The sequence below is a fragment of the Perca flavescens genome, chromosome 7 (assembly GCF_004354835.1).
Source record: "Perca flavescens isolate YP-PL-M2 chromosome 7, PFLA_1.0, whole genome shotgun sequence".
Classification (NCBI taxonomy): domain Eukaryota; kingdom Metazoa; phylum Chordata; class Actinopteri; order Perciformes; family Percidae; genus Perca; species Perca flavescens.
Window position 1 is genome coordinate 7,560,618 of NC_041337.1, and position 25,509 is coordinate 7,586,126.

Below are 25,509 nucleotides of genomic sequence, written 5' to 3' on the forward strand. Positions count from 1 at the left end.
GACACCGGATAAGCGGACGAAGATGGATGGATGGATGGATGGATTTATACACTTTTGTTTTTACATTTAACATATTACAGTTTGTAGTTAAAAAGCTGATATAATTTGACATGTTGAAGCTATGTTTTTTTTTTTTCATTTAGTGTCCTTGATTTACGCATGACTACATTACATGTTAATGTCTTTGTATTCTTGCTAATCGAATGTGACCACTAATTAGCTTATAACGCTAGTCATCGGGGCACGGATAAAGTAAAAAGAATTCACTATTTCTATATCACTAACAAGGCTCAAAATAGCACCACACTTCAACGGTAGCATAACGAAGGTCCCTACATTCACACCATGTAACCAGTAACATAGCTTAAGCATGGCGTTCGTCGTTTGACTGATCGTGACTGTTTTCCCAAGATGGCGCCTGCCTGTTTAGGTGAACGGTACTGTCTTTATAAACTATCTTTTTAATAAACTGTCTGTACACTTACAATGTTCTCAATGCTTACATTATGCTACCGTGAAAGTGTGGTGCTATTTTGAGCCTGGTTAGTGGTATAGAAAGAGTGATTTCTTTTTACTTTATCCGTGCCCTGACAACTAGCGTTATAAGCTAATTAGCGGTTTGTGCTAAGAATGGTCACATTCGATTAGTATGAAAACATATCCCAAAGAACGGTCGACTCGGTACACGTGTGTTATTAACCCCTAGGGTCATTTTAAGCCGGATTTGTCCTTTAAGGAGCTCATCAACATCATTAGTGTAGCTACCTCGTCAGTAACTGTACTGTTAGAAAAGTGTCAAAAGTCACAGGGAAATAAGACTACACAACTGTAAACTGTTTTAAGCAACGTTTATTGGAAAAATTCAGTTTTGTCTAAATGTAAGTATACACTTTTACTACCAACTTTGTAGGTACAAAAGATCAGAGCATGTCTAAAGTGTAATTCAAGAAAAAATTAGATTTTGATTTGAACACCTAAATATTACACGCTGAGTTTGTCATTTAGAAAATATGTTTAAAAAAAAAAAGTATAAAAAGACATCTCAGGTGCAGAAAACTTTGAATCATAAGTTTCTTGGTGTTGCATTTTGTGGTGTGAGGCTGGTTCACACAGGTCGGTCCTGCAGCAGAGGGCAGTCGTCCACAGCTCCCCGTCTGTTCAGAAGCTTCCAGAACATCGAGGCTCCAGAGCAGGCAGGAGCCCGGCCCACATGCGGCCCTGCAGATGCTATCAGGTCTTCTTTCAGAGGACGGTAGGACTTAAAGCGTCTGTTGATTGAAGCATTAAATAACAGTTGTTTAAATTAGATTAAATTAGTGTGCTTTACTGATAAAGCTGGTAATATTCTATAATTATATTATCTTCCACAAAATCCCATGAAAAGACCAAAACCAACTACGTGTTAGTCTCTTAATACTTCCCTTCTGAAGCTCATTCATTCCTACAGAAGACAAATGCATACTTTTATTTTTAAACTTTTAAAGGTCCCGGCATGAAAATTTCATTTTGAGTTTTTTTAACATTAATATGAGTTCCCCCAGCCTGCCTATGGTCCCCCAGTGGCTAGAAATGGTGATAGGTGTAAACCGAGCCCTGGGTATCCTGCTCTGCCTTTGAGAAAATGAAAGCTCAGATGGGCCGATCTGGAATCTTCTCCTTATGAGTTCATAAGGGGAAAGGTTACCTCCTCTTTCTCTGCTTTGCCCGCCCAGAGAATTTGGCCCACCCATGAGAGAGAGAGAGAGACATCATGGCTTTCAAAACGAGCAAAGTGGCAGTTGGTCAAGGCCACACCCCTACTCTCCACCTCAATAGCTACAGACACAGAAATGGCACATCCTAAGGAAAGCTCATCGTGGGACTGGCAACAAACAACAATGGCAACCCCTGTTGATGCTGAACAGATGCCGGCGATTAACGGTGAGAAATAGAAATAAATAGACATGAATAGGCAACTTAAAGTAATTTTGCACATTGTAATCAAAACAATACACATACAATTGTGTACTACTACAGGTTATGTTTATTAAATGAAGCCTAAAATATGTCGCCGACTAGAAATCGCTAGTATCAGCTAGCGCTAGCTAACATCAACGTTAGGTAGCCGCTAGCTAATTTTAACGTTAGGTAGCCTAATCTGAACCCTACCAATGGTGCAATGTTTAGCTAGCCAGCTCGTGACTTTGCCTGGAACGCTACCAAGTTGTGAGTCTTGACTTGAAGTCTTAACTTACAGGCTAAAAAGTGTGTCTGGAACGCAGCATGCTGTTTGGGGATGGATTTTTTTTGCACTCTCTACGCCCGCCGGCCACCTTGCACGTCCCGGCTCATGATTGCAAGGGTTATACACAAATTAAAGTGCATTACTTTTCGTAGGTATAAGTTCGAACAGTGTATGAGAACAGCCTGGTGGGATTGAGTCCAAATAAACTACAATGCCTGTATGTTTTTTTAAAGTTATTTTTTGTGGCATTTTCACCTTTATTGGATGGTTTGACACTGAAGAGGTAGACAGGAAACAATGCGAGAGAGGGGGTTTGACATGCAACAAAGGTCTATCTGGCTTTGGCTTCACAGGAAATACTAGTTACTTCTTTTCATTGGATTTGTTGACAATAAGACAAATGTAGAATATCAGGAAAACCCTTAAAGTAAATAAATGAAACTGTGTATAATTAATAGAAAATTGAAAGTCAGTTCTTACTTGTAAGAATATGCCACTATTCCAACTGCTAGAACAAGTACCAGGGCCCCCAACACCATGGCGATGGTGCCAGGAGAGGACAGACCTGAACCTGAAACAAGGATCACGCTGTCAATAAGCAGGATCAAATGGAGAAACGTACTGTACTGTCGAACCACTGCACTATTATATAATATGGCATTGGCAATGTCAATTTTATTTATAAAGCACCTTTCATTACATGTGAACTCAAAGTGCTTTACATTAAAAGACAAAATATAGAAATATAAGCATGTTAGAAACAAAGCAAAAACAACCACAATATGAATACAGTACAAGCATCAACACAACAAGACAATCCACAAAATGTAAATGGACTGCATTCATATAGCGCTTTTCTAATCTTAACGACTACTCAATGCGCTTTTACATTCACCATTCACACACTCACATTCATACACTGGAGGCCGAGGCTGCCGTGGAAGGTGCCACCCGCTCATCAGATAAACATTCGCACACCGATGGCACAGCACCGGGAGCTATGTCTTATCCTCTGGCAAGACAGTTCAATGTTTTGCTAAAGGACACTTCGACATAGGAGTGGACTGGACTGGGCTCAAACAACAAACCTGATTGGTAGACGACCGCTCTACCACCTGAGCCACAGCCACACCAAAACACACACACACACACACACACACACAATTGAGCTTATATGTGCTACTGATTGAGCTTAAAATAATATGGTCCTCATCATCACCATATGACAAAAAGGGCAGGATGGCTTCACAAAATGTCATAAAGATGAGTTTGCTTTTGAATGTGGACAGTTGTGCTGGTCATCAGGCAGATTGTTTCAGAGCGCAGGACCGCAGTAAGTGAAGGCCCCCTTCACTGGACCTGGATCTAACTCTGGGTACAGCTAGAAGACCTCTGCCTGATGACCTGAGAGCTATATATGAGAGATATAGTGCTTATGCTGCGTACCTATGTCGACGTTGACTTTGGCACTGGTGACAGCTAAACTGACATCGTTGGCCATGGACACGTTGATGCAGTAGACACCAGAGTCATTGAAGAAGTGACGCAAAACCAGCTGGCACTCTTTGGAGGGCTCCACCATGTTGCACGCCGTGTGAATCGGCCTCAAGCACTCTGCATCCAGAATCACGCTGCACACCTCTTTGGGAAGGCTGCAGGAAGAAGAAGCTCCAGGGAGTCAGAATAAACAATAAAATGCTTTTTTATTTTGATAGAAGTGTAGTGCAGGAGCATTCACCTTCCCTGGCAGGTAACAGTGATATCCAACACGTTTCTGTCCATGTCCGGTGTTGCCATCACAGCGTTGTCCATTTGTACAATCTCTACTTTTTCAATGGCCTCTGAAAACAAAGACAAGAGGTCACCGACATGTCATTTGACAGCTTCCTGATCATATCATTAATGAAAGGTAACGTACCAAACACTTCGATGCCAGTGCAGAAGGAGCCATAACGATATATGACACAGTCATCGTCGGAGGGTTTATCATCAGCGTCCCTCTTAGCGACGACTACCACAGTCGCTTGGCCCGTCAGGATCACCGGTCGCTTTGCACCTGGGGAGAATAAACAGCAGCAGGGGATTAGCTCACTAATAACAGATCCTTTTGGATATTCCTACTAAGAAATCATTATTGATGCAGCGTCATTTTGTAGCTTACTGTGTCATAAAAGTGTGCCTGTTTTTTTTTGTTGGTACCAAATAATATGATTCTGTATTTACTGAATGCATGTCTTTTAACATGAGTTAAAGTAATATATTTAGAAGTGTAGGGCTGCTGCCTGTACAGCTAAGATACATTTTTTCCCACACCATCAATGAGCCTGCTCCTGAATATTTGTGTTCACACTTTAACAGATTACAATGCTCCATAGTATACTCAGCATGGCTACAACATCGGGGTCAATGTGCATTCATGCATAATGCCTCCTGTAAATAATGAAGCCAGAAGCTCTTATTCTGTGCCGTACTTTGGAACAGCCTTTCTCCAAATATCGTTGTCAATATAGTTGACCAAAAAAAACAACAGGTTCTTCAAATTGAACATGCTACTCTTGGATTGGTGCGTATTGTAGATGCATGTATAAAAAATGAAATAAGAAAACCTGAGCCGAAAAAACTCCAGTCAGCATGCAAATCAGGATTCACACAATGGCAGTGCTTTTAAGATTTACATCAAATTTACATTTAAGGAAATCGGCTGATGCTTTTATCTGGTTCTGGTCAGCTGGTATCAACTAAGTATTTTTCACTTTAACAGGACACACTTCTGTTGCACATACCTCGGGTGGGGATTGAACAAGTGAGCCTCTGGTTATATTTAGTTATACTCTAATTCAGGGATCTTCAACAGGGGGTCCGGGACCCCTAGGGGGGTCCTCAGAGTCAATGCAGGGGGGCCTCCAAATTATTGTAGATTTTTGAAAGTTTTTTCAATGAATCCAACATATTATTAGCAAATATAAATCCCCACTGAAGACAGGATTACTGGCCTATAGGTAAGGTATAGTCACTAATGTAGCCATCCAAAAATACAGTTAATCCTAAAAATTTCCTGTGCCACATGTATGTTATAAAATGAAAACTTGATTTAAAAAATCATAGCAACAATTATAAGGCTATTTTAATAGCTTAGTATTCTATGCGAAAATGGTATGTATAAAGGCTTTAGGCCGCCCTACATGTTATTGTAGGCCCAGTTCAATATGCAACTTAATTTTAATAAAAAACAGTATATGAGGTCACTGCTCCATCTCTCTTTCCATTAAGGGGTCCTTGGTTTAAAAAACGTTGAAGACCCCTGCTCTAATTTTAAAATCTTACCTGTCTGTGCCTCACTGTGAGCTGGCATGTCACGGTTGACGGGGGAGGGAGTCTTGGCCACTGTGGGTGCTTCCGGGGCAGGCTGAGTGTTGGGGGCAGTGGAGGCCTCATCCTCAGTGTTGTCCTCCTCTGTGTCCGAAGGAAGCATGTTGACAGTCAGACCAGTTGCCTTGGTGGAAATCAGTATGGGGAGAGCAGACGCCAGTGCAGCAGCTTTCACTACACACAGAGAAATTTGTTTGTGCGTCATTAAGATGTACGTATGTGGAGCTAAGGTATACACACAAGTACAAATATTGTAAATATGGTTACATTTTATAGGGGATAGTTAGATTTTATGAAAAACACTTATTTACTTTCTTGGAAAAAAGTACTTATCTTTTACATAAGTGAAAGTGTGCATGTGTGGGGGGGGGGGGGGGGGGGTTGCGCAGTCACGGAAGGTTTGTATCATGTGGACCCGCCGACAGTTTTGTTGTCATTACTTAGAATTCCTCATGGGGATGACAGAAAACTACGCACTATAGCTTTAAGCTAAATGCTAATGTTAAATGCTAACATGCTGAAGCTAATGCTGCTTTCTAGACACAATTTTTAGCCCGTAAGTTACGACTTCAAGTCACAAGTCACGACTTGGTAGCTTTCCAGGCACAGTCATGACAAGTCAGGTTAACGTTAGCTAGCGGCTACCTAACGTTAATGTTAGCTAGCGCTAGCTGATACTAGCAATTTCTAGTCGGCGACATATTTTGGGCTTGAAACATAACCTGTAGCAGTACACAATCGTATGTGTATTGTTTTAATTACAATGTGCGGAATTACTTTACGTTGCCTATTCATGTCTATTTATTTCTATTTCTCACCGTTAATCACTGGTGTCTGTACAGCATCAACAGGGGTTGCCATTGTTGTTTACGTGTGTGTGACATCAAAAATTGTAACTGGGAGTACAACGATCTGGTACGAGTTCAGGGGTAGTAAGTTACAGTTTGATTGCCGTTCCAGGGCACTTTCACGGGTAGAAGGTTGTGAAAAGACGAGTTATGCGTTGCCTGGAACGCGCTATAAGCAGTTGTAGCTCAAATCAAGCAATCTGATTGGTTCGTAGCCGTGATTTCCTTTGCAGTTTCACTGGGCGTCTGAGAAATAAAACGTTAGACTAACAAACTGATAGCTGATGCCATGGAGGGAAGCTGTTCAGCTGCACACATACACTGCCATGACACAGAGCTAGTTTAAAATCAGCAAATATCCTTTTAAGTGTATGCTATATTTATATTATTTTTTATTGCTTTACCTTGCTGTCAGACAGCCCTTTCCTATGGTGGAACTGAAGCTGTTATCTTTTCTCTCTTCAAAGCCACCAGACTACATTGACAAAAACAGTTATTCTACCTCGCAGAAAAGAGTTGCTGGTCTACTGCTGCCCCGGTTAGTTAGTTAGTGTTATTGTGTGCCTGTTTTTAGCTTGTAAATTAAGCAAAAAAGGGTTAGCCTGTGTTAGCTTCTAGCTAGTGTACACATGACATGTGTAGCAACTGCCTTGGTAACGTTATGTGCAGCCTAGCTAGGTCAGAGGAACTATTTTATTGTAAACATGAATATTTTGTAATAAATATATATTTCGATGAGAATGTGACTATAACTTTCATATTGCCATACTTTATGACCCTTTTATAAAAGCTCATGACATGAGCTATTGCTTAAATATACTTTAGTATGATAGCATGCTAACCATAGAAATATTTGTATGGTGCTAACCTAATGAGCACTTAACACCACTAGCTAGCTAATGCTTATTAATTAACATTAGCATGATGTTTATTTAACACCTGCTCTTTAAAATCAAGCCTGAAGACCTTTCTTTTTTATGCTGCCTTTCTTTTTCATTTTTTTGTACTGCAGTGTAACTTTTATTCTTGTATTTTTATACCTGTCTCATTCTGTTTTAGCTGTTTTAATATTTTTAACTGTTTTTAACTTTGCTTTAATGTTTTATGTAAAGCCCTTTGAATTGCCTTGTTGCTGAAATGTGCTTTACAAATGAAGCTGCCTTGCCTTGCCTTGCCTTGCCTTGCCTTGCCTTGCCTTGCCTAGCTTTGCCTTGCCTTGCCTTGCCTTGCCTAGCCTAGCCTAGCTTTGCCTTGCATTGCCTTACCTGTGGTGCCCTGATGAGTAGGTGGACCAGGGGCTTTGGTTGGGGGATTAACTGGTGGGTCGCAGGCCTTATCTGGGATGACCGCCTGGATCACCACCTGAGGCTTGAAGGAGCCAGAGTTGATGTAGGTGTGAGTGACAGTTAGCTCTCTGGATATCAGGGCTCCACTTTGATCGCCAAAGTCCCAGTTGAAGGTGATGTCTGCGTTGCTGAGGTACTGGCTGGGGTCGTGGAGGGTGATGGTGAAGGCGATCGCCCTGTTCTGGATGAAGCGCATGTCCCCGGCCACGATGTCGTTCACTTGGTCCAGAGAGACGGCGAAGGGGATTTGATCTGAGAAACACCAAATAATTATGTAAGTAAAACAACTTTCACCTTAATTAAAAATGGTTTAAAAGTGTAGAATAACATCACAGGTAACTACACTTGAATTTGTACCTACCTTGAATTAAATGGATTGATGTAGCCTATATTAGAGGGTTTTGATTGTTAATCTCCACAGTTTAATGTATTCTTAAATACTTTAGTTTTGTTCTGTTTTATTATTATTATAATTGGTAATATTTTGGGATATTTTGGGGGGAAAGGTATTGCAGTTTTCTTAAGAAAGTTGTAAAGTGTCCAAAGAAGATGATAACAGGTATTGTCTTTGCTTGTTTTTTTTAACAAGCCCTCCACTTTTTACCCTTTTTATACAGTCTCCTAACTCACCAGTGATGGAGAACTGAGTGGAGGCGTATCCCAGAGGAATGAACTTCTCCTTGCTACGGTAGTGGTAGATAACAATGTCCATGGTGTAGGAGCCCAGTGGGATTTCATCCGTATCGATTGTCAGGGAGGAAGAGGGGCCGTCTGCCACCTGCCAGTACTGACCTGCCAAATGAACATCCAGAGCCTGATGAGTATGAAATGCACTTTGCTGCCTCAAATATCTACAAATTAATACAAAACTGTTTATAGAATGCGTTCAGGGTCAGAGCTTGCTTTAAAAGAAGATATAAATGCTACACTTTTTATATAAATATGACACTTTTTGGATATAATGTCATTGATGCCTTGTGCCATAAAACATGCAAAGTCTGAATCCCAAAACTGAAAATCATGGATTATTTGCTTAAAAAAGAAAAAAAAAATGTACATGTAGGGCAGATGAAGCAACATAATCTGATTATGTGATAAGGCTCATACATAATCCATCCTGGCTTATATTTCAGGTCACAAGAAACTCTGTGACCCTCAGAAGAGAAATAATTTAGAGGTATTTGATAAAAGACGACAGCTCCTCTCACCCCAGGTCTTCCAGACAAACACATAGGCCGGCTTCTTGTCCTTTTTAACTGGTGTCCCATCAGGGAAAACAGCCTCCCAGTCTGTGTTCTGAGCTGGGAATACTGGCTCAGACTCCTGGTACTTTGTCCCTGTAGCAGAAGCAAAAGTGTTGAGTTTTAGAGACCGTGCAAAGACATATTTGCCGCCATGCTACACTAGCAGCTGTTTGAGGCACAGGGCAAAGCCCTTGAGCTAAATGCTAATGTCAGTATGCTAACATGCTCACAATGACAATGCTAACATGTTGATGTTTAGAAGGTTATCCTTGTTGGCATGATAACAATTGGCAGGGAAAATCATTAGTTTTGCAGGTATTTGCTCATAAACCAAAGTATTGGACTTAATGATGGGGCTAAATGAAAGGTTAAGGGATTTAAATTCTTCCTGATGGGAACATGAATGTGTGTACCACATTTCAGTGCAGGGTGTGTGTAGCATTTTACCTGTGTGTATGTGTGTGTGTGTGTGTGTGTGTGTGTGTGTGTGTGTGTGTGTGTGTGTGTGTGTGTGTGTGTGTGTGTCCAAAAACGTGAATCCAGTATACTTGTGGGGTCCCGACCGCTTTGTGGGACCAAAATGCTGGACCCCGGAAGTTTAAAGGGCTGTTTGAGGGTTAAGACTTAGTTGTAGGATTAGGGATAGAATTAGGTTATGGTTAGGGTGAGGGTTAAGGTTAGGCATTTAGTTGTGATGGTTTAAGGTCCCATGACATGGTGCTCTTTGGATACTTTTATATAGGCCTTAGTGGTCCCCTAATACTGTATCTGAAGTCTCTTTTATATAGTTTGTGGTCCCCTAATACTGTATCTGAAGTCTCTTTTATATATAAATTAGTGGTCCCCTAATACTGTATCTGAAGTCTCTTTTATATAGACCTTAGTGGTCCCCTAATACTGTATCTGAAGTCTCTTTCCCGAAATTCAGCCTTGGTGCAGAATTACAGCCACTAGAGCCAGTCCCACAATGAGCTTTCCTTAGGATGTGCCATTTCTGTGTCTGTAGCTATTGAGGAGGAGAGAGGGGGGGGGCAAGGTGGAGGATGGGGGTGTGGCCTTGACCAACTGCCACTTTGCTTGTTTGAAACAAGAGGGTAAGCTTAGCTTCACAACTCGAACCTCCTATGGCGCCATTTTGATGCTACAAAACAATCACCCGACGTTAGCATCCCATTGACTCCCATTCATTTTGACGTCACTTTGACAGCTAATAACTTTACATCTGAAGCGTTTAAAGACTTTATTTGTCCATTGTTTATTTTTATTTCTAAAGAAACACGTCAATGTATAAAAGGCTCCATTACCTTGTTTCTCACGTTATGGCTCCGTAGCAGACGTTTTTGTAAAAATAGGCTAACGATTGTGTCATAACCACGCGACTTTCTGTCACATAGTAGAGGAATTACCGTATAGTACAGTACTCGCAGTTTCAACTTACATTAGTTGTTTAAATTTAATTACTAATGTTAACTAGCATTTTAGTTAGCAATAATTAGCCTGTGCTTATGTTATCTCCTTACATATACCTACGCTCTCCGTCTCTGCAAGATTGGGAATGATTGAGATTTCTCTTGGCACAGCTACCAGAAGACTTCCAACTTTCAGACAGGTTGCTCACGTCACATCTACGTCGTCTCTCTCAGCTGGAGGCTGCGCAGTAACGCTTGGTCATCACCGGAAAAGTGTTTCTAATATCCTTCACTGGTCTCCGTCCAGAGACACGGGATCTGTTGGTCCATTCATATATATGGTATATATATATGGTTTGAAAACCATGATGTCTCTCTCTCTCTGATGGGTGGGCCAAATTCTCTGGGCGGGCAAAGCAGAGAAAGGGGAGGTAACCTTACTACTTATGACCTCATAAGGAGCGAGATTCCAGATCGGCCCATCTGAGCTTTCATTTTCTTAAAGGCAGAGCAGGATACCCAGGGCTCGGTTTACACCTATCGCCATTTCTAGCCACTGGGGGACCATAGGCAGGCTGGAAAAACCTCATATAGTGAAATTTCCATGCCATGGGACCTTTAAGGTTAGGGTAAGGGGCTAGGGAATGCATTATGTCAATGACGGGTCCCCACAAAGATAGTGCCACAAACGTGTGTGTGTGTGTGTGTACACGGTGTGTGTTACCATTGACTATGCAGTCTTCGGCCCAAACAACATCTCCATTAGGATGCACCTTCTGGTTGTGCGGGAACTCCAAGTCGATGGTAAAAGTCACTTTGGCTGCAGTCAGAGTCGGCGAATCGTTCCCCACATTGAAAGTCACTCTTCCACCTGGAGGAAGAAGAACACTGAGCATTGAACACAAAAATCTACAAGGCTGTGGGTCCAAATATGCTTACCGATCCTCAGATTAAATACATAGTTCACACATTTTGTTTCTTTTTTCAGAATTCTAAAGTAATGGGGGATCTTTTTATTGCATTTCAATACAATCTCTCTACCCTCATTTTCCCAAACATACATAACAAAACAAAATTGTATTAAGTAAAGAAAATATGAGCATAGTAATTATGCCAACATTATTTCATCAGAAGTACCTTTCCAGGAGTCTTTGTATCGTGGGTCTCCATCTTTCCAGATCGGGTACATCTTATTGTTCCATGATGGATAGCGAGTGAAACGGTTTCTAGGCTCTGAAATGTCAAAAATAAATATTGAAAACAGAATATGAACACATCTCCATGCACATATATTTTCCAGGAACACTTTTTATGAGCTCTATGGGCTACCATTTGTACACTTGAAATTAAGAATTCCAATTCATTCTTAATCTAGAGAGTCAGAATCAGTGCACACTGAGTCATCTGACCAAGTGAAAATGTGACATTTAATCATAAAATAATATTTAACATACTGTATATGGAGAATAACGATTCCAGTGGATACAATGAAATGAATGAATATTTACAGTATTTAGGTTTAAATTAAGCTTTTCCTTTAAGGACCTTCCATTTTTTTGGTTGTTGCTTTAAACATCTAAGGAAATTATTAGGTAGTTACAGACCCCTAAAATAAAATGTTACCTATTTGTCTCCTATTGTAAAAACAAAAAAATATTACATCATATATTTAGATTTATTCTAATGCACTCTTGCAATCTCATTCAGTGAAATGTATTAATTGTTTTTTACAGTTTCCCAAAACTCCATTGTTGTTTTTTAAATATTTTATATATACATTGTGTAATACTTATCACCAATGATTTGACAAAAGGGGAATGTGACTGAAGCAAAAATTAGTTTTATTGGAAATATAATTCTCTGGTCCCTCCAATCCCTCTCATGTGACGCTCAGCTGAGTGGGTTGCAAGATCTGATCGCAGATTAACAATGTCCCGTGGCTGAATTTGGATTGAACACAATAGCAGATAACCGAGTGAATTATCAGCTAAATCACACTTCTTTTCAATGTGATTATGAATTCGGTATTAATATTATTATTTCAGAGTAATCACTCTCCTTTTTCTTTTCCTGTCAGGGTTTAACTTCAGCTGACAACCATTCCACTCACTGCCTTTGAGTCATGACTCTCCATTTCTGAAAAAGATTTTACATGTACATATCATAAAATGTAATTCTCCGTCCTTTAGTTTTTCCGTTCATATTCCCCAGAATGATCTCTTCAGGGTCAGTATGGATAAGAGGAATTATTACAACTCTTTCATTACACACATGAGCACGTGTGAAATGCTTTAAGACCGACTTGAAAGAATGTGAACTTATCCTATAATTTCTAAGGATTAAGATAAATAAGTCGGCGCTTTGCTGAACATAGGTCACATTCTGTGTCCTTTACATGCGTGGTTGAGTAAAGAGGTCATGGGAAAATCAAAATATGAAACTCAGATCTCATAGATCAAAACACACAGAGAATTAGCACTTTACTGAAACGTAATATAGCTTCGCTAAGCCTTTGACTGACAGAGAAACAGCGTGCCAGTTGACTGAAGGTGTGAGAAAGTTTCTCCATACTGGGACAATTAGGACAAATACATTTAAAATGAAAACATTGGGTGCCCGGATAGCTCAGTTGGTAGAGTGGGCGCCCATATATGGAGGGTTACTCCTCGACGCAGCAGGCCCGGGTTTGACTCCGACCTGCGGCCCTTTGTTGCATGTCACTCCCCCACCTCTCTCCCCTTTCATGTCTTCTGCTGTCCTATCAAAATAAAGGCTGGAAATGCCCAAAAGATTATCTTTACAAAAGAAAGAAAATGTTGACTTGACATTAACATCTTCACAGTATAGAACATATCATATAAAGTGCCGTTTTTTCGAGTAGAGATACTTTACACAGGTATTTCCATTTCTTGCAACTTGATATTTCTACTCTACTCTACATTTAAGAGGGAAATATCAAACTTTTTACTTCACTACGATTATCTGACAGCGTTAAATACTTTGCAGTTCAGATGAATAGTTTGCATACAAAATAAAGTGCATGCAGGAAGCCCTGTCTGTACCCAACAGTAGGAATAAAGCAGTTCAAATTAGCTCCATCTTGACCAACTACGACAGTAAAATGCTGCATTCACATTAATAATAATCCAGTAACATGATATATAATGGTAAAACTCTCACTCAGGGGCCATTTTCCTGAATTGGGAGTAATTTTACTGTTGATACTTTGGCTTAGATTTTCTAATTGTACTTAGATACATCCCATTTTGAATGCATGACTTTAACTTCTAATGAAGTATTTTTTTATATTTGCAGTGTTGCCACTTTCGCCTTTACTAAAGGATCTGAATACTTCCCCCCCACCACTGTTGAAAGGAGTGGTAACTCTCGATTAGTGATGTCGTCTAGAACTCTCCCAGCGTCAGCAATCTCATTAAAATGCCGCGAACGATCTCGCTCACCCCCCCGAAAGCCCACTAAAGAGACGCTCACTCTGAAGTACTTTGTCAGCATTCGTTTGGAAGCTAGAAGACGTAGCCTACTGTACGGTCTGTACTTACTCGCCGCAGTGTGTGAAGCCACTGCCAGCAACACCGACAGCACAACAGACGTCCACATTGTCACACAGTGCACCTCCTCTGTCTGGAATATCCCTTTTTGTGAGCACCAGACAACAGAAATGGGGCTTTATAAAGCGTCTGGTGTTTGGCCTCACATAGAGTATTAGTAGAAGATACGCCTCCTGCGGACCTTATCCAATCAGATTTTAGGGGGCACCCACCTGGACTGATTTTGTGTATTTACAGTTTTTAAAAAAAAAAGCACGTCTCTGGGATTACAGTCATACATACAGTAGAGAAGAAAAAAACACATAATCACGTAAGAAATGTAAAAAGTCCACATGTTCTTTTTGCATGGCGACAGATTGGATCATGGGACACGCTCGAGTGTGCATAAACTGAATTAAAGAAAAATCTTTCTAAGAAACATATGCACATATGAACTGCACTAGTTGTTCCCTGAGGGGATCAATAAAGCATTCTGATTGTGACTATAGCTGAGCTCAGTGACATACAGTACATACCAGTATAGGTAGTGGTGGAATGTAACTAGTACATTTACTCAAGTACTGGGCTTATATTTGACTTAATATAAGCAAAGTATATTTTTAATGTCCCTTTATACTTGTAGAGGAATATTCTGTACTGTTTACTCCACTCCAAGTATTCCCCCTGCTGCAGTTACTTAATCGATTCATTTACATGCAAAAGATCAGCTAAAACATGAAAAATGCTGCGTACACGTTAATGCGTCAGTATTAATGACGTAATGATATAATATGCATTAATCAAGTTCACTTTGCTGGTAATATTTCTGTACTTTTACGCAAGTAACATTCTTAATGCAGGAATTTGACATGCACAAAGTACTTTACATAATGTGCTATTGGTACTTTTACTTAAATAAATACTTCTTCAACCACTGAATACACACTACATCATCTCTACAGTATGTGTACATTTGTGTTGTATCAGCAATAACATCGACCTTGTGTAATTATTATTTTCTCATGATTTTTACGTTAACCTGTTTATATATTTTGGATAGCACCTTATCAATAACTTATATTTTATATTTGGATATATATGTATACTGTATATGTGCACTCTTTCCTACTTTGTAACTGCTGCACATCTATTTCCCTTGGGATAAATACTATGTTCTATTACTAAGTTCTATCTTATTTTATTATCTTGGCAATATTGGGAGGCCTCTGTCACAATAATAAAAGACAACAAAAATGTATCCATTTGGGGGGCAGCAATTATTAATGAAACTGTTTAAAGATCAGTACGATACAACAGGATTGAATTTAAATCATGAGGTTACAGGGGCGTGAATTTTTGGGTGTTATGCGACAATTCCACAAAACACGTGCTTTCGAATACAATATGAATGGTTATATCTCTAAATCTCTGCTAAAATCAGCTGACCTATTTTGGGCTGCTCGTCGAATTATTCCTAATTAAGTGCAGATTTACTCTGAAATTCACCTTGCTACTGATGATTAAATCCACCTCGTGAAAACAAAAACAACAACAAAAAGTACTTTATATTTGTAGAAGTTATATTGGCGACATACTTAAATATGATGCTGTGGTGAAATATAATGTCAGAAATATTAAAGTGTAAAAGGAAGTTGTTCATTTATGTGTCATTAGAACAATAGGTCACACAGTCTGCTTAGAAAGAAAAAAAAAAAAAGAAAGGAGGAATGCAGCGTTAATGAGGATTATTGAAGCACTTGTGACTCCCTAAATTCATCCGGCTTTGTCCCTCTACCCCCCCCCCCCCCCCCCCTCCACCCACCTCCCCACCTTCCCCTCCCCAGGAACTAAAAAGTGACTTTGTTAAGAGGTTTTTTTTGTTGCGTATGTGCCAATTTGTGACACTGTTTAAACCTTTTTCTTTTTGTTAACAATGTCAGCATTCACAGCAAATCCTGTTCAGACCTGTTTCATCATGAACCCTTTAACTCCCTTCAGGCCTCAACATGTATGTTCAGACCATATACTATAAAACATCGCGTCTCATATAGAGTTTAAAAAAAAAAGAAAGAAAGACTGATGCATCAGATAATGTGATAAAAGATTAAACATGGCTAAAGTGTTGAGTCTTGGTAACAATTTGATCAGCATATCAGGTTTTGTTTCTGGAGTGTAGAAATGGGTGTTGATGGCACACTGGACTTGACACATGCCTTTGGTGTGGGAGACCTGCGTTCAATTCCCACTGCGATGCATCAACCAATGTGTCCATGAGCAAGACACTTGCTCCAGAGGCGTGCGGCCTCTGGCATATGTAGCAATTGTAAGTTGCTTTGACATGTAAATGACATTTAGTGTAATATAATGTAGAAAAAAAAAACAGAACTGTGACCCCTTATAAAAAAAGTTGCGTTACAACCCCACCCCCCACAATAATGAAAACTGGCCAGTGCAACTATGCAAATATGTAATTATAATTTCCTTAACATAATTAAAGAAATTTACACCATAAATTGATGCAGAAAAAGGCACAAATTGTTGCAGAAAAATTCACCAGAATGCAGGAACCCCGATGTTGAACCCAAAGTTACGCCCTTCATATCGGTCACAGAAACCATTGTTCTGCATGTGAAGTATTCTTACTTTTAAACTTCTGTAATTTTTTGTTAATAATACTTTTAACTACTTTAATTTGAGTTTGATTTTGAATGCAGGGCCTTTTAAATTAGATGATATTAGATTTAACTTTACATTACATTTGACCTGTTGTATTAGTAATTACAAAAGGTGACCGTGCCGTTGAAGTGTTGGCATACGTTGTGTGGGCTCTGAAGACTTAGCTTTAAACTGGCCTTTGTCTCATGTTTGCAATTTTGTCTGTTTTTAAGTTTTATTTTACTATTTTTATTTCTATTTTATTGCTTGTTTTTATTTACTGTTTTTTTTTTATTATTATTATATATTTTTTTTTACAATTTTACATGTGAAGCACTTTGTGACTTTGTTCTGTAAAAGGTGCTATATTAAATGAACGTAGTAGCTCACTGACTTTAACGCACACTCGCCTGCAGTTCGCCAGTCCGTCCATCAGGCGGCGCTGTGAAATAAAGGGAGTGGGAGCGGAGGCGTTCAGAAGTAGAGCCGCTCCACTTTGATTGGAGGAAGTACTACATCAACAAAGAAAGATGGCCGAAGTGATAGAGCTGCAGAAACTCAAGGTTGGTAGTGCTATAAATATGTATTTATTACAAACAGTTAGGTGTTTTTATTAATACATATTATGTTGTAACCGCTGTTAGTTGTAATACCAGAGAGCGAGGATACGGATAACTAAACGGTTTGAAGTATAAAATGTGTCCGCCGTTAGTGAAGGCTAACGACCGGCGTGTGTTCATTCAGCTGCGAAGCTAACCGAGCCAACCGGACGGAGAAACGTTCAAAATACATAACCATTAAGTTTAATTAACGGCTGGGAATGAGTTTAAATATGACCGATAGAAGTGTAACATTTGATTAAAACTGTAAAAGTAGCTCCTGCTGTTGGATATAAAATGTCCCGCCAACTCTGTCCAGGTCCAATTAAATTAGCGACAAAGGTAACGGAGCATTGTTTGACCTCAACCGGTCGTACAAATCATGTTATGCAAACATTAGTCCGTGAACACAACGTCTGTTGCTCGAGTTGTCCCGTTTACTAGCTAGCTGTCTGGAAAACTGTACATTCTCTAATTTATCAATTCTTACTCCCTAGCAGTGGTGGAAACTAAGTACAGTTTTGATGCAACGTTACTTGTATTTTACTTGAGTATTTCCACTTCATGTAGGATTTTTCTTTTTGTGCAATATTCTACTTTTAATTCTGATACTTGAAGTGCATTTTGAATGCAGAACTTTGTACTAGAGCATTTTTATACTTACTTGACCTGATTGAACTACCCAGAACAGCCACTGAATGGACTTTGTGGTGGTTTAGTAATTATGGTTAATATTCAAAATCCTTAAGGGAAAATTAATATTTTTTTTTTTTTTTCCGGAACCACACTGTTGAGCTCTGTGGAAATTGTTAAACGCAAGGCAAGGTTGTTAAATGGCGCTTTTTGTAATAAAAGCACTGTTTCTGTCTGCTGTTGTTTTAGCTTGCTGAACTGAGGCAGGAGTGCGAGGCCCGAGGTCTGGACACCAAGGGAAACAAAGGAGAGCTCATTGCCCGACTGCAAGCCTATCTGGAGGAGCACGGTGAGGCGACATCCTTCACATTTAGACATTGTATAAAAATACAAGTGTGTGTGTGTGGATGGACTATCAGAAACACATGGACTTGATCAAGTTGAGATGAATTGTTTCGACATACAATTCTGATATGAGATGCTAGCTCTTGATGTAAAGTAATACTGTGTCTTGGATTCCTTATTGTGATTAAAATACTGTTGTTGTTGTTGTTGTTTTTTTCTCTGTCCTGTCCTCTTTCTTTCTGCTCTCTGGTGGTGTGAAATGTCTTTATCCCATAATCCAAACAGAGGAAGATGTGGATGTAGATGACGTGCTGGCAGAGGATACAGAGGTAGTGGTTGTCAATGCTTTCACTTCCCCTCTCAGACCTTGTTAGACCATTTTGTGAAGTGGTGATACATGTTTCCGTTTTCCTTTCAGGACTTTCCTAAAGTTGAGAGTGCTAACGATGTAAAAGACGAGAAGGATCCCGAGTCTACTGAGTGCGAGCCGTAAGTATATTCACAAACAAAACAAAAAAAAGAGGTACTGGGCAAGGCTAGCTGTTTGCCCCTACTTTCAGTCTTTATGCTAAGATAAGATAACCATATCCTAACTGTCTGCAAGTGTATTTGCCAAAATGCCCCAATATTTCTTTAATTTTAAGGTAGTAATGTTTATTTATGACTACGCTATAAACCACAGTCTCAAACCCAGTATTGGGCTATGTGGCTGAAATTCACATCATGCCCAATATGTGTACATCGGATCTAAATGGCTTCACATATGGAGTATTATTGGTCAGGTTTGGTGTAGAAATGTCCCACATGGTCAGCCCCAGGTTGATAAACCAGTTTATACTGGGTCATTAGTTTTCCCCAGCAATCAATCTGTAGTCACTACACTTCCTTTCATGTTTTTTTTTTTTTTTTTTTCAGACCTGCTGATAAGAAGGTGGTGAAAATAGCTCCTCCGTCATCTTCCGGTGAAGTACGTATGACACGTTTGTAATAATAGTTTGATTTGAAGCCTTCAATCGGTGTAATCAATGTCGCGCGTGTGTGATGTGTGACATATGGGCGCTCAAAGGCAAAAAGTTCAATACACAGTGACTTTCAGAGCTCTTGGCAAGTGTGTGTGAGGGTGTGAAACCCTCAAACTCCTAATAATAGATTAGATGCATTACACCTTTTGCAAATATTCATCAGCAGTACCAACACCTCCGCTAGCAGCTTGTGTTCTGATTTTTTTTTAATCTTTTGTTGAGCAGAGACTACAAAAGAGAGCTGAACGTTTCAACCTGCCTGCAACAGCAGAGAGCAAAAAGGCCATACGTGCAGCAAGGTAAGACTTCACCAGGCTCCTCCTCTAAATGTCCTTTTAAAGGCAACTTAGTTTTATTTAAGTGGTTTTGGCCATCATTCATATAAGTTCCGATAACATTGCACTCACTCGTTTGATTAGGGGATGCAGCAACATCAGTGAATAATGATCTGGTTCAACTTTGACCCAACATACTTACCGTAGTTATACTTGCCTACATTGTTTTTCTTCTGCATGGAGGTCCAGTTTTAAGTGGTTTTAGATTATATGATCTGGGCGATCATATTACAAAAAGATATGAATAAATAACCCAAATATATTCTTACAGACATTAGGGCTGCAGGATTATGGCCAAAATGATAATCACGATTATTTTGATCAATATTGAGATCATGATTAATTATCACGATTATTTGTTGATTTTAACCCAAAAAAAATTGTCACATAGGCAATTATAACCACTTTTACATCCATATTGTGCTAAATTCCTGCTAATACATCCATATTGTGCTACATTCCTACTAATACATCCATATTGTGCTACATTCCTGCTAATACATCCACATTGTGCTACATTCCTCCTTTATCGAAGGATACTGTGAAGGAGTTCGGCATTTCAGCTGTTGTGCGACTGCTTTCTACACATGCACGTTTGCCGTGAAAGATACAGGCAATGCAATTTTCTGTTCACGTTAACAGCACATGGGGTGCCCGGTATCTACCAGACAAAATAGCAATGCGGATTTCGGTGGCTCATTGCCACCAAAACCCATGTTAGAGGCAACATAAACATCACTGCATGTCACGTTGGTAAACACTAATAACACGTTACACAGCAGGTAACGTTAGCCTACCGTTAGCTACAGTAGTAACTGGATTAAGCACGGCTAAAATGCTGACAGCTAAACGGTGTAGTGTGACTGTATTTCACTGTAGGATTCCAACAGCGGGACGTCCAACAATCTGATGCTAAAGCTATGAGCTAAAAGACACAAATGGTCCCTGTTGTTATTGTATGAAAAACAGACGGGACAAAATGTTGCGTTTACTGGTAAACATCGTGACCAGCTTATGATGACCGACTGCTACCTGTTTTTTTTTCGTCACGTTACTCTGTCCTCTGTAACTGTCTACATCTAGAAACTAAGCTGCACGGTGCAGGGAACAACTCTGATTGGCTCCTGGAGACACGTGATCAGACAGAGCGCTAGATTGGCTTTGCAAAAACTGTTCTACGAATGGAATGACGCATTTTAAATATCGCTCGATCACGCAAATTTGATCGTGGGAAGCCAAAATCGTGATCGTGATTAAAATTTGATTAATTGTGCAGCCCTAACAGACATTCAGAAACAAAGCGTTCACAGGGTCCCTCCTGGGATACCGTAAACAGGTCATTGTCAACATGGTCACACCAGAAGCTACACAGCAGCCCAGCCTCACTCATTCCACAACAACTTAATTAACATTTATGCTTGAAAAGAATGAAACGTTAGCTCCAACGCGTAAAAAAAATCACTACATTCACTCTACGTGATTTTATAGCAGGGCTGTCAAACATACGCAGAGAAGTAATTCATTCCAATTCCAAATTTACCACTATAATCTCAGATTAGTGGTTTTAATGACGTTTTTTCTTTTGTTAAGCCAGTGACTGTGGGTTTATTATTAATTTTAGAGTTCTTTTTTTCGTAAATGTACGACTTTAATCTTAGAATTTCTGAGTTTTTTCTAAGAATATTTCCCCTCTCTCCTGAGTCCCTAACATTATAATTTTTTCTTACAATGGCCTTAGAACGCTGTCGTTTGCCAACATCAAGCTGACGAGAAACTCTGTGGCAGATGAAGTTTCTGGAGTGGTTTACTGGTCTGGCCCACTTGAGGTCAATGGGTATTGGACCCATGAATTAAAATGAGTTTAGCATTCTCTTCTATTGGAAGGTGTACGTATTCTACCCTACAACCTTTTCACTCCCAAAAAATATATTATTGACAAGTGAAGGAAAAATATGACAAATAACGGATGTTCACTTTAAAGGTCCCATGGCATGAAAATTTCACTTTGAGGTTTTTTAACCTTAATATGCGTTCCCTCAGCCTGCCTATGGTCCCCCAGTGGCTAGAAATGGTGATAGGTGTAAACCGAGCCCTGGGTATCCTGCTCTGCCTTTGAGAAAATGAAAGCTCAGATGGGCCGATCTGGAATCTTCTCCTTATGAGGTCATAAGGGGAAAGGTTACCTCCCCTTTCTCTGCTTTGCCCGCCCAGAGAATTTGGCCCACCCATGAGAGAGAGAGAGAGAGAGACATCATGGCTTTCAAACGAGCAAAGTGGCAGTTGGTCAAGGCCACACCCCCACCCTCCACCTTGCCCCCATTTCACCTCCTCAATAGCTACAGACACAGAAATGGCACATCCTAAGGAAAGTGGGACTGGTTCTAGTGGCTGTAATTCTGCACCAAGGCTGAATTTTGGGAAAGAGACTTCAGATACAGTATTAGGGGACCACTAAGTTATATATAAAAGAGACTTCAGATACAGTATTAGGGGACCACTAAGGTCTATATAAAAGAGATTTCAGATACAGTATTAGGGGACCACTAAGGTCTATATAAAAGATACTTCAGATACAGTATTAGGGGACCACTAAGGTCTATATAAAAGCACCCAAAGTGCAGCATGTCATGGGACCTTTTTAAAATAAAAGTCTATGCCCTGCATCAGTAATTAGTCCAGTTAACATAACTGATAGAAATGGTGGCCAAAACGCTGAAAATAATACCCAAGTAGTTGGTATGAATTGGATTTATGCTATGAGTACATGTACTTCACCGTGTTGAAATGATTATTCTCCTTTTCTTCAGGTTTGGTGAATCCACAGAGAATACCAGCCCCGCTCCAGGTCGGTTTTCACCCTTTGCTCTTTTACTAAACTGACTTTCACTAGTCTGAAGTTGATAAGAATGTGACATGACAGCATCCAGTTTCCTTTAGGATTTTCTTTTTTTTTTTTTTTTAGCAGTGACTACATTGTGCGTCTGCCCTATTTCTGATTAGCCTGGCTCTGCCCTCCTACGGACTTCTCTCAATTTTCATTTCCCTTCAGTACTCCGTCTGGGTTCGCGGTATAGTCTTGGGTTTTTCTCCGGCCAAATATTTGGCGGTCCAATCAGCGAACCGAGGGAGTGGCTGAGAACGATGACGTCGAGGACGCACGCTAGAAAGATGGGAGCGAAGCCATTCAGTCTGTTTGTGGCAACGCCGCCGAATATCCAGAAGTTAAAGCTCGAGCAAGAACAATCTTTGCTGAGTTGTGTTGGTGGCCATGATGTGGCGTCCCTCCTCCCCACGGGGTTCGGGAAAAGTTTGATTTTCCAGCTCGCTCCGTTAGTGGTGAAGGAGTTGGCTAAGGCGAACGCTAGTGATGCTAATGCTAAATATAAACCGATAGTTGTTGTCTGTCTCCACTGTTGTTGATCATGCACATGACATACATCACGACCAAACGTTAGCGATTGGTTCTGGCAGATCCAGAGTGGCTCTGGGCAGATCCAATAGTTTTAAACTTCAACAGAGTACCCGCCTTCAAGGAAGTTAATACTTGTCAACGGAGAGTGGCCAGACTCTGTGCAGATGAAATGTACCAGAGTCTGGTAGGACCAGCCTAGTGTACCAGAGTCTGGAAGGACCAGGCTAGTGGACCAGAGTCTGGTAGGACCAGGCTAGTGTACCAGAGTCTGGTAGGACCAGGCTAATGGACCAGAATCTGGTAGGACCAGGCTCATTTCTGATACTGTGGCGGCAGAAATGTTGCCACGACGGGCCGCCACTACAAAATTCACATAGAGGAAACACTGATCCTATATCATAATGCTTTTGGCAACCCATAGCTTTAACACGTTTTTCACGTTTAATGCTAAAGGTTTCACTGTTTTCTATCTGCTGCTTCTCACCCCGCAATTTAACGAATGTGTCTCCCAAACAGGCGCTGTTGCCAACAGCAAAGCTCCTGTAAGTGTTGGAATCATTCCGTTGACACATTTCTATAATTCCTCCACTTAAGGAGACAATGTTAATCTGAATGTTTTTTTTTTTTATGTCTCGCAAAGGTGAACGTCGATCAGCTGAAGAAGAGAGCAGAACGATTTGGCATGAACGTTTCGTCCGTTTCACAAAAGGTGACTGTGAGCTTCAGTTTGGGGTGGAACTACACCTTTTTAAGTTGACATTTTTCACATGTTTACATATTTATTTATTTTTTTCCTGCATTTTTGAGTCTTACATTTTGGGGTTTTATTTCCAGATTGAGGAGGATGAAAAGCTGAAAAAGAGGAAGGAGAGGTTTGGAGTCACAGCAGCTGCAGGCGTAGCTGTTTCAGCCGATGTTGAGGTGAATTATTATTTTTTTTTTTTTTTTACAAATGCATGTATCGTTTGTTAAACAATAGCGGTCAGTTATATTTGATCACGATGGATTGAGTTTAACATAAAAAGACCTGTGGGAATGAGGAGTGATTGTGTAATAATGTTGATTTCTTTTTTTATTTTCTACAGGCAAAGAAAATGAAGCGGGCTGAAAGATTTGGAAAGAGTGAATAATGTTTTTAGAGCCTGTGTTGTTTTTTTTTGTAAAGCATTTTCATTACTGCACAACACAGAGATCCCTGAAGATGACAAATGTCACTAATGGGATTCCTGTAAATCAAAAGTATAATTAAATGCAAAGATAAATAGGTGAGTTGGATAATTTCTTTTTTGAACATACAGAGGAACAGCGGGATGACATGTTTGAAATACAAACAAAAAGGAAATAGCTCCCAGTTAGTTACTGAGCCTCACATCGGTGAATAATGTCAAATAGAAAAAGCATTTCATTCAAACCACCTATTTATTATTTACTGGGGCATCATTTTCTCAGTCCTGGGAGGCTTTCAAGCATGTTATTTTACAGTTTCGGTTACTTTTATTAAGGAATTGGAGTGTTTTCTAAAAATCTATGGGCAGCAATATTACCTTCTCTGTAACAGAAGTTTTGTTTTACTCCTCTTTTCCTTTTCGTTCACTGCTTTCTCCACGCTGCATTGAAGTCCATGAATCAAAACTGCCAGCTGTTTAGGGGAAATAATTTTGATTTCTTGCTGTATAATCTTAAATCAAAATGGTGCTTTCAACCCTTCGAAATTTCCCAAATCAAGCCGAAAATGGGAGCAAGTCAAAGCAAGGAACGCATTTACTGTAAAGCAGCTGCAGGGAGCGTGAAGGGTTGATCTTTGCTTGGTACAAGTGGTCTTAAATCTAGATTTGAACATTTTGGGAACTTTTTGGTGAGCGCGTTACTTTGAATAGGCTATTGCAGTTATACGAGCAGGTCAGAACCCAGTGAGGTAATTACCTGTCGGATAGAGATAAGAATGGAAACGAATTGTATTAACGCCTACAGTTTGCGGGAACTAAAAAAAAAAAAAAAAAAAAAAAAAAAAAAAAAACCTGGTATCTAAAAATATCCTCATTATATGACATGCAATCACGGAAATTGAAAACGTTGAGCCGTGGATATAAAAATGTGTAATACATTCATAATACAGAAAATCAATGTCAAGTTTAACAGTAAACGTATAAAGTAGTTGAAAGATTAAAATAAATCCTGTATTTCTGTTTATTGGTAAGTAATGCAATCAAATCCATTGAAATGATTGAACTCACTTATTTGCATTTACTGTGAGTATTTAACTGTACTTTTGATTTAACAGAGCCTATTATTTCTGTGTTTTCTCTTTGGGATTGCATTGGTTCACTGCTTCAGTTATCTGTCCATTTTATAACATTTTGTGGTTTAAAATAAATTGTTTTAAATTTTTTGATATCTTGGTTGTTTTTTTAATCTGTATCTTTTCATAGAGAGTCACTGTCATGACTTGAGGGGAGACTTTTCTAGTGAACATATTTCATAATTAGTCACCTATATTATTTTCCTCAGTACGACGAATAA

At 39.7% G+C, this 25,509-nt stretch overlaps 2 protein-coding genes across 2 annotated transcripts; one reads left to right on the forward strand and one right to left on the reverse strand.

Annotated features, from left to right (window-relative positions):
• Positions 1–829: 829 nt before the first annotated feature.
• pmelb (premelanosome protein b) lies at positions 830–14,171 on the reverse strand. The gene is made up of 12 exons (XM_028583966.1): positions 14,001–14,171; positions 11,578–11,673; positions 11,165–11,311; positions 8,996–9,124; positions 8,418–8,579; positions 7,707–8,039; positions 5,549–5,767; positions 4,143–4,280; positions 3,963–4,065; positions 3,671–3,876; positions 2,705–2,795; positions 830–1,268 (listed from the first exon to the last, which is right to left on the reverse strand). The coding sequence occupies exons 1-12, from the start codon at positions 14,056–14,058 to the stop codon at positions 1,106–1,108; spliced, it is 1,845 nt and encodes a 614-aa protein (XP_028439767.1). The 5' UTR covers positions 14,059–14,171; the 3' UTR covers positions 830–1,105.
• A 2,933-nt stretch (positions 14,172–17,104) lies between these two features.
• sarnp (SAP domain containing ribonucleoprotein) lies at positions 17,105–25,378 on the forward strand. Its single transcript, XM_028583972.1, has 11 exons — positions 17,105–17,206; positions 18,125–18,224; positions 18,506–18,549; positions 18,639–18,709; positions 19,136–19,187; positions 19,468–19,541; positions 22,385–22,422; positions 23,506–23,531; positions 23,630–23,698; positions 23,824–23,910; positions 24,075–25,378. Exons 1-11 carry the CDS (start codon positions 17,174–17,176, stop codon positions 24,117–24,119), a joined length of 639 nt encoding a protein of 212 aa, XP_028439773.1. The 5' UTR covers positions 17,105–17,173; the 3' UTR covers positions 24,120–25,378.
• Positions 25,379–25,509: the final 131 nt, after the last annotated feature.

Excerpts from the sequence above, each read along its gene's own strand:
- pmelb (XM_028583966.1), bottom strand. The coding sequence starts at position 14,058 with ATGTGGACGTCTGTTGTGCTGTCGGTGTTGCTGGCAGTGGCTTCACAC. Across the intron at positions 11,312-11,577 it reads ATACAAAGACTCCTGGAAAG|GTGGAAGAGTGACTTTCAAT; the intron begins GTACTTCTGATG and ends TTCTTCCTCCAG. Across the intron at positions 4,281-5,548 it reads TCACAGTGAGGCACAGACAG|GTGCAAAGCGACCGGTGATC; the intron begins GTAAGATTTTAA and ends TATTCTCCCCAG.
- sarnp (XM_028583972.1), top strand. The coding sequence starts at position 17,174 with ATGGCCGAAGTGATAGAGCTGCAGAAACTCAAG. Across the intron at positions 18,550-18,638 it reads TGCTGGCAGAGGATACAGAG|GACTTTCCTAAAGTTGAGAG; the intron begins GTAGTGGTTGTC and ends TTTTCCTTTCAG. Across the intron at positions 19,542-22,384 it reads AAGGCCATACGTGCAGCAAG|GTTTGGTGAATCCACAGAGA; the intron begins GTAAGACTTCAC and ends CCTTTTCTTCAG.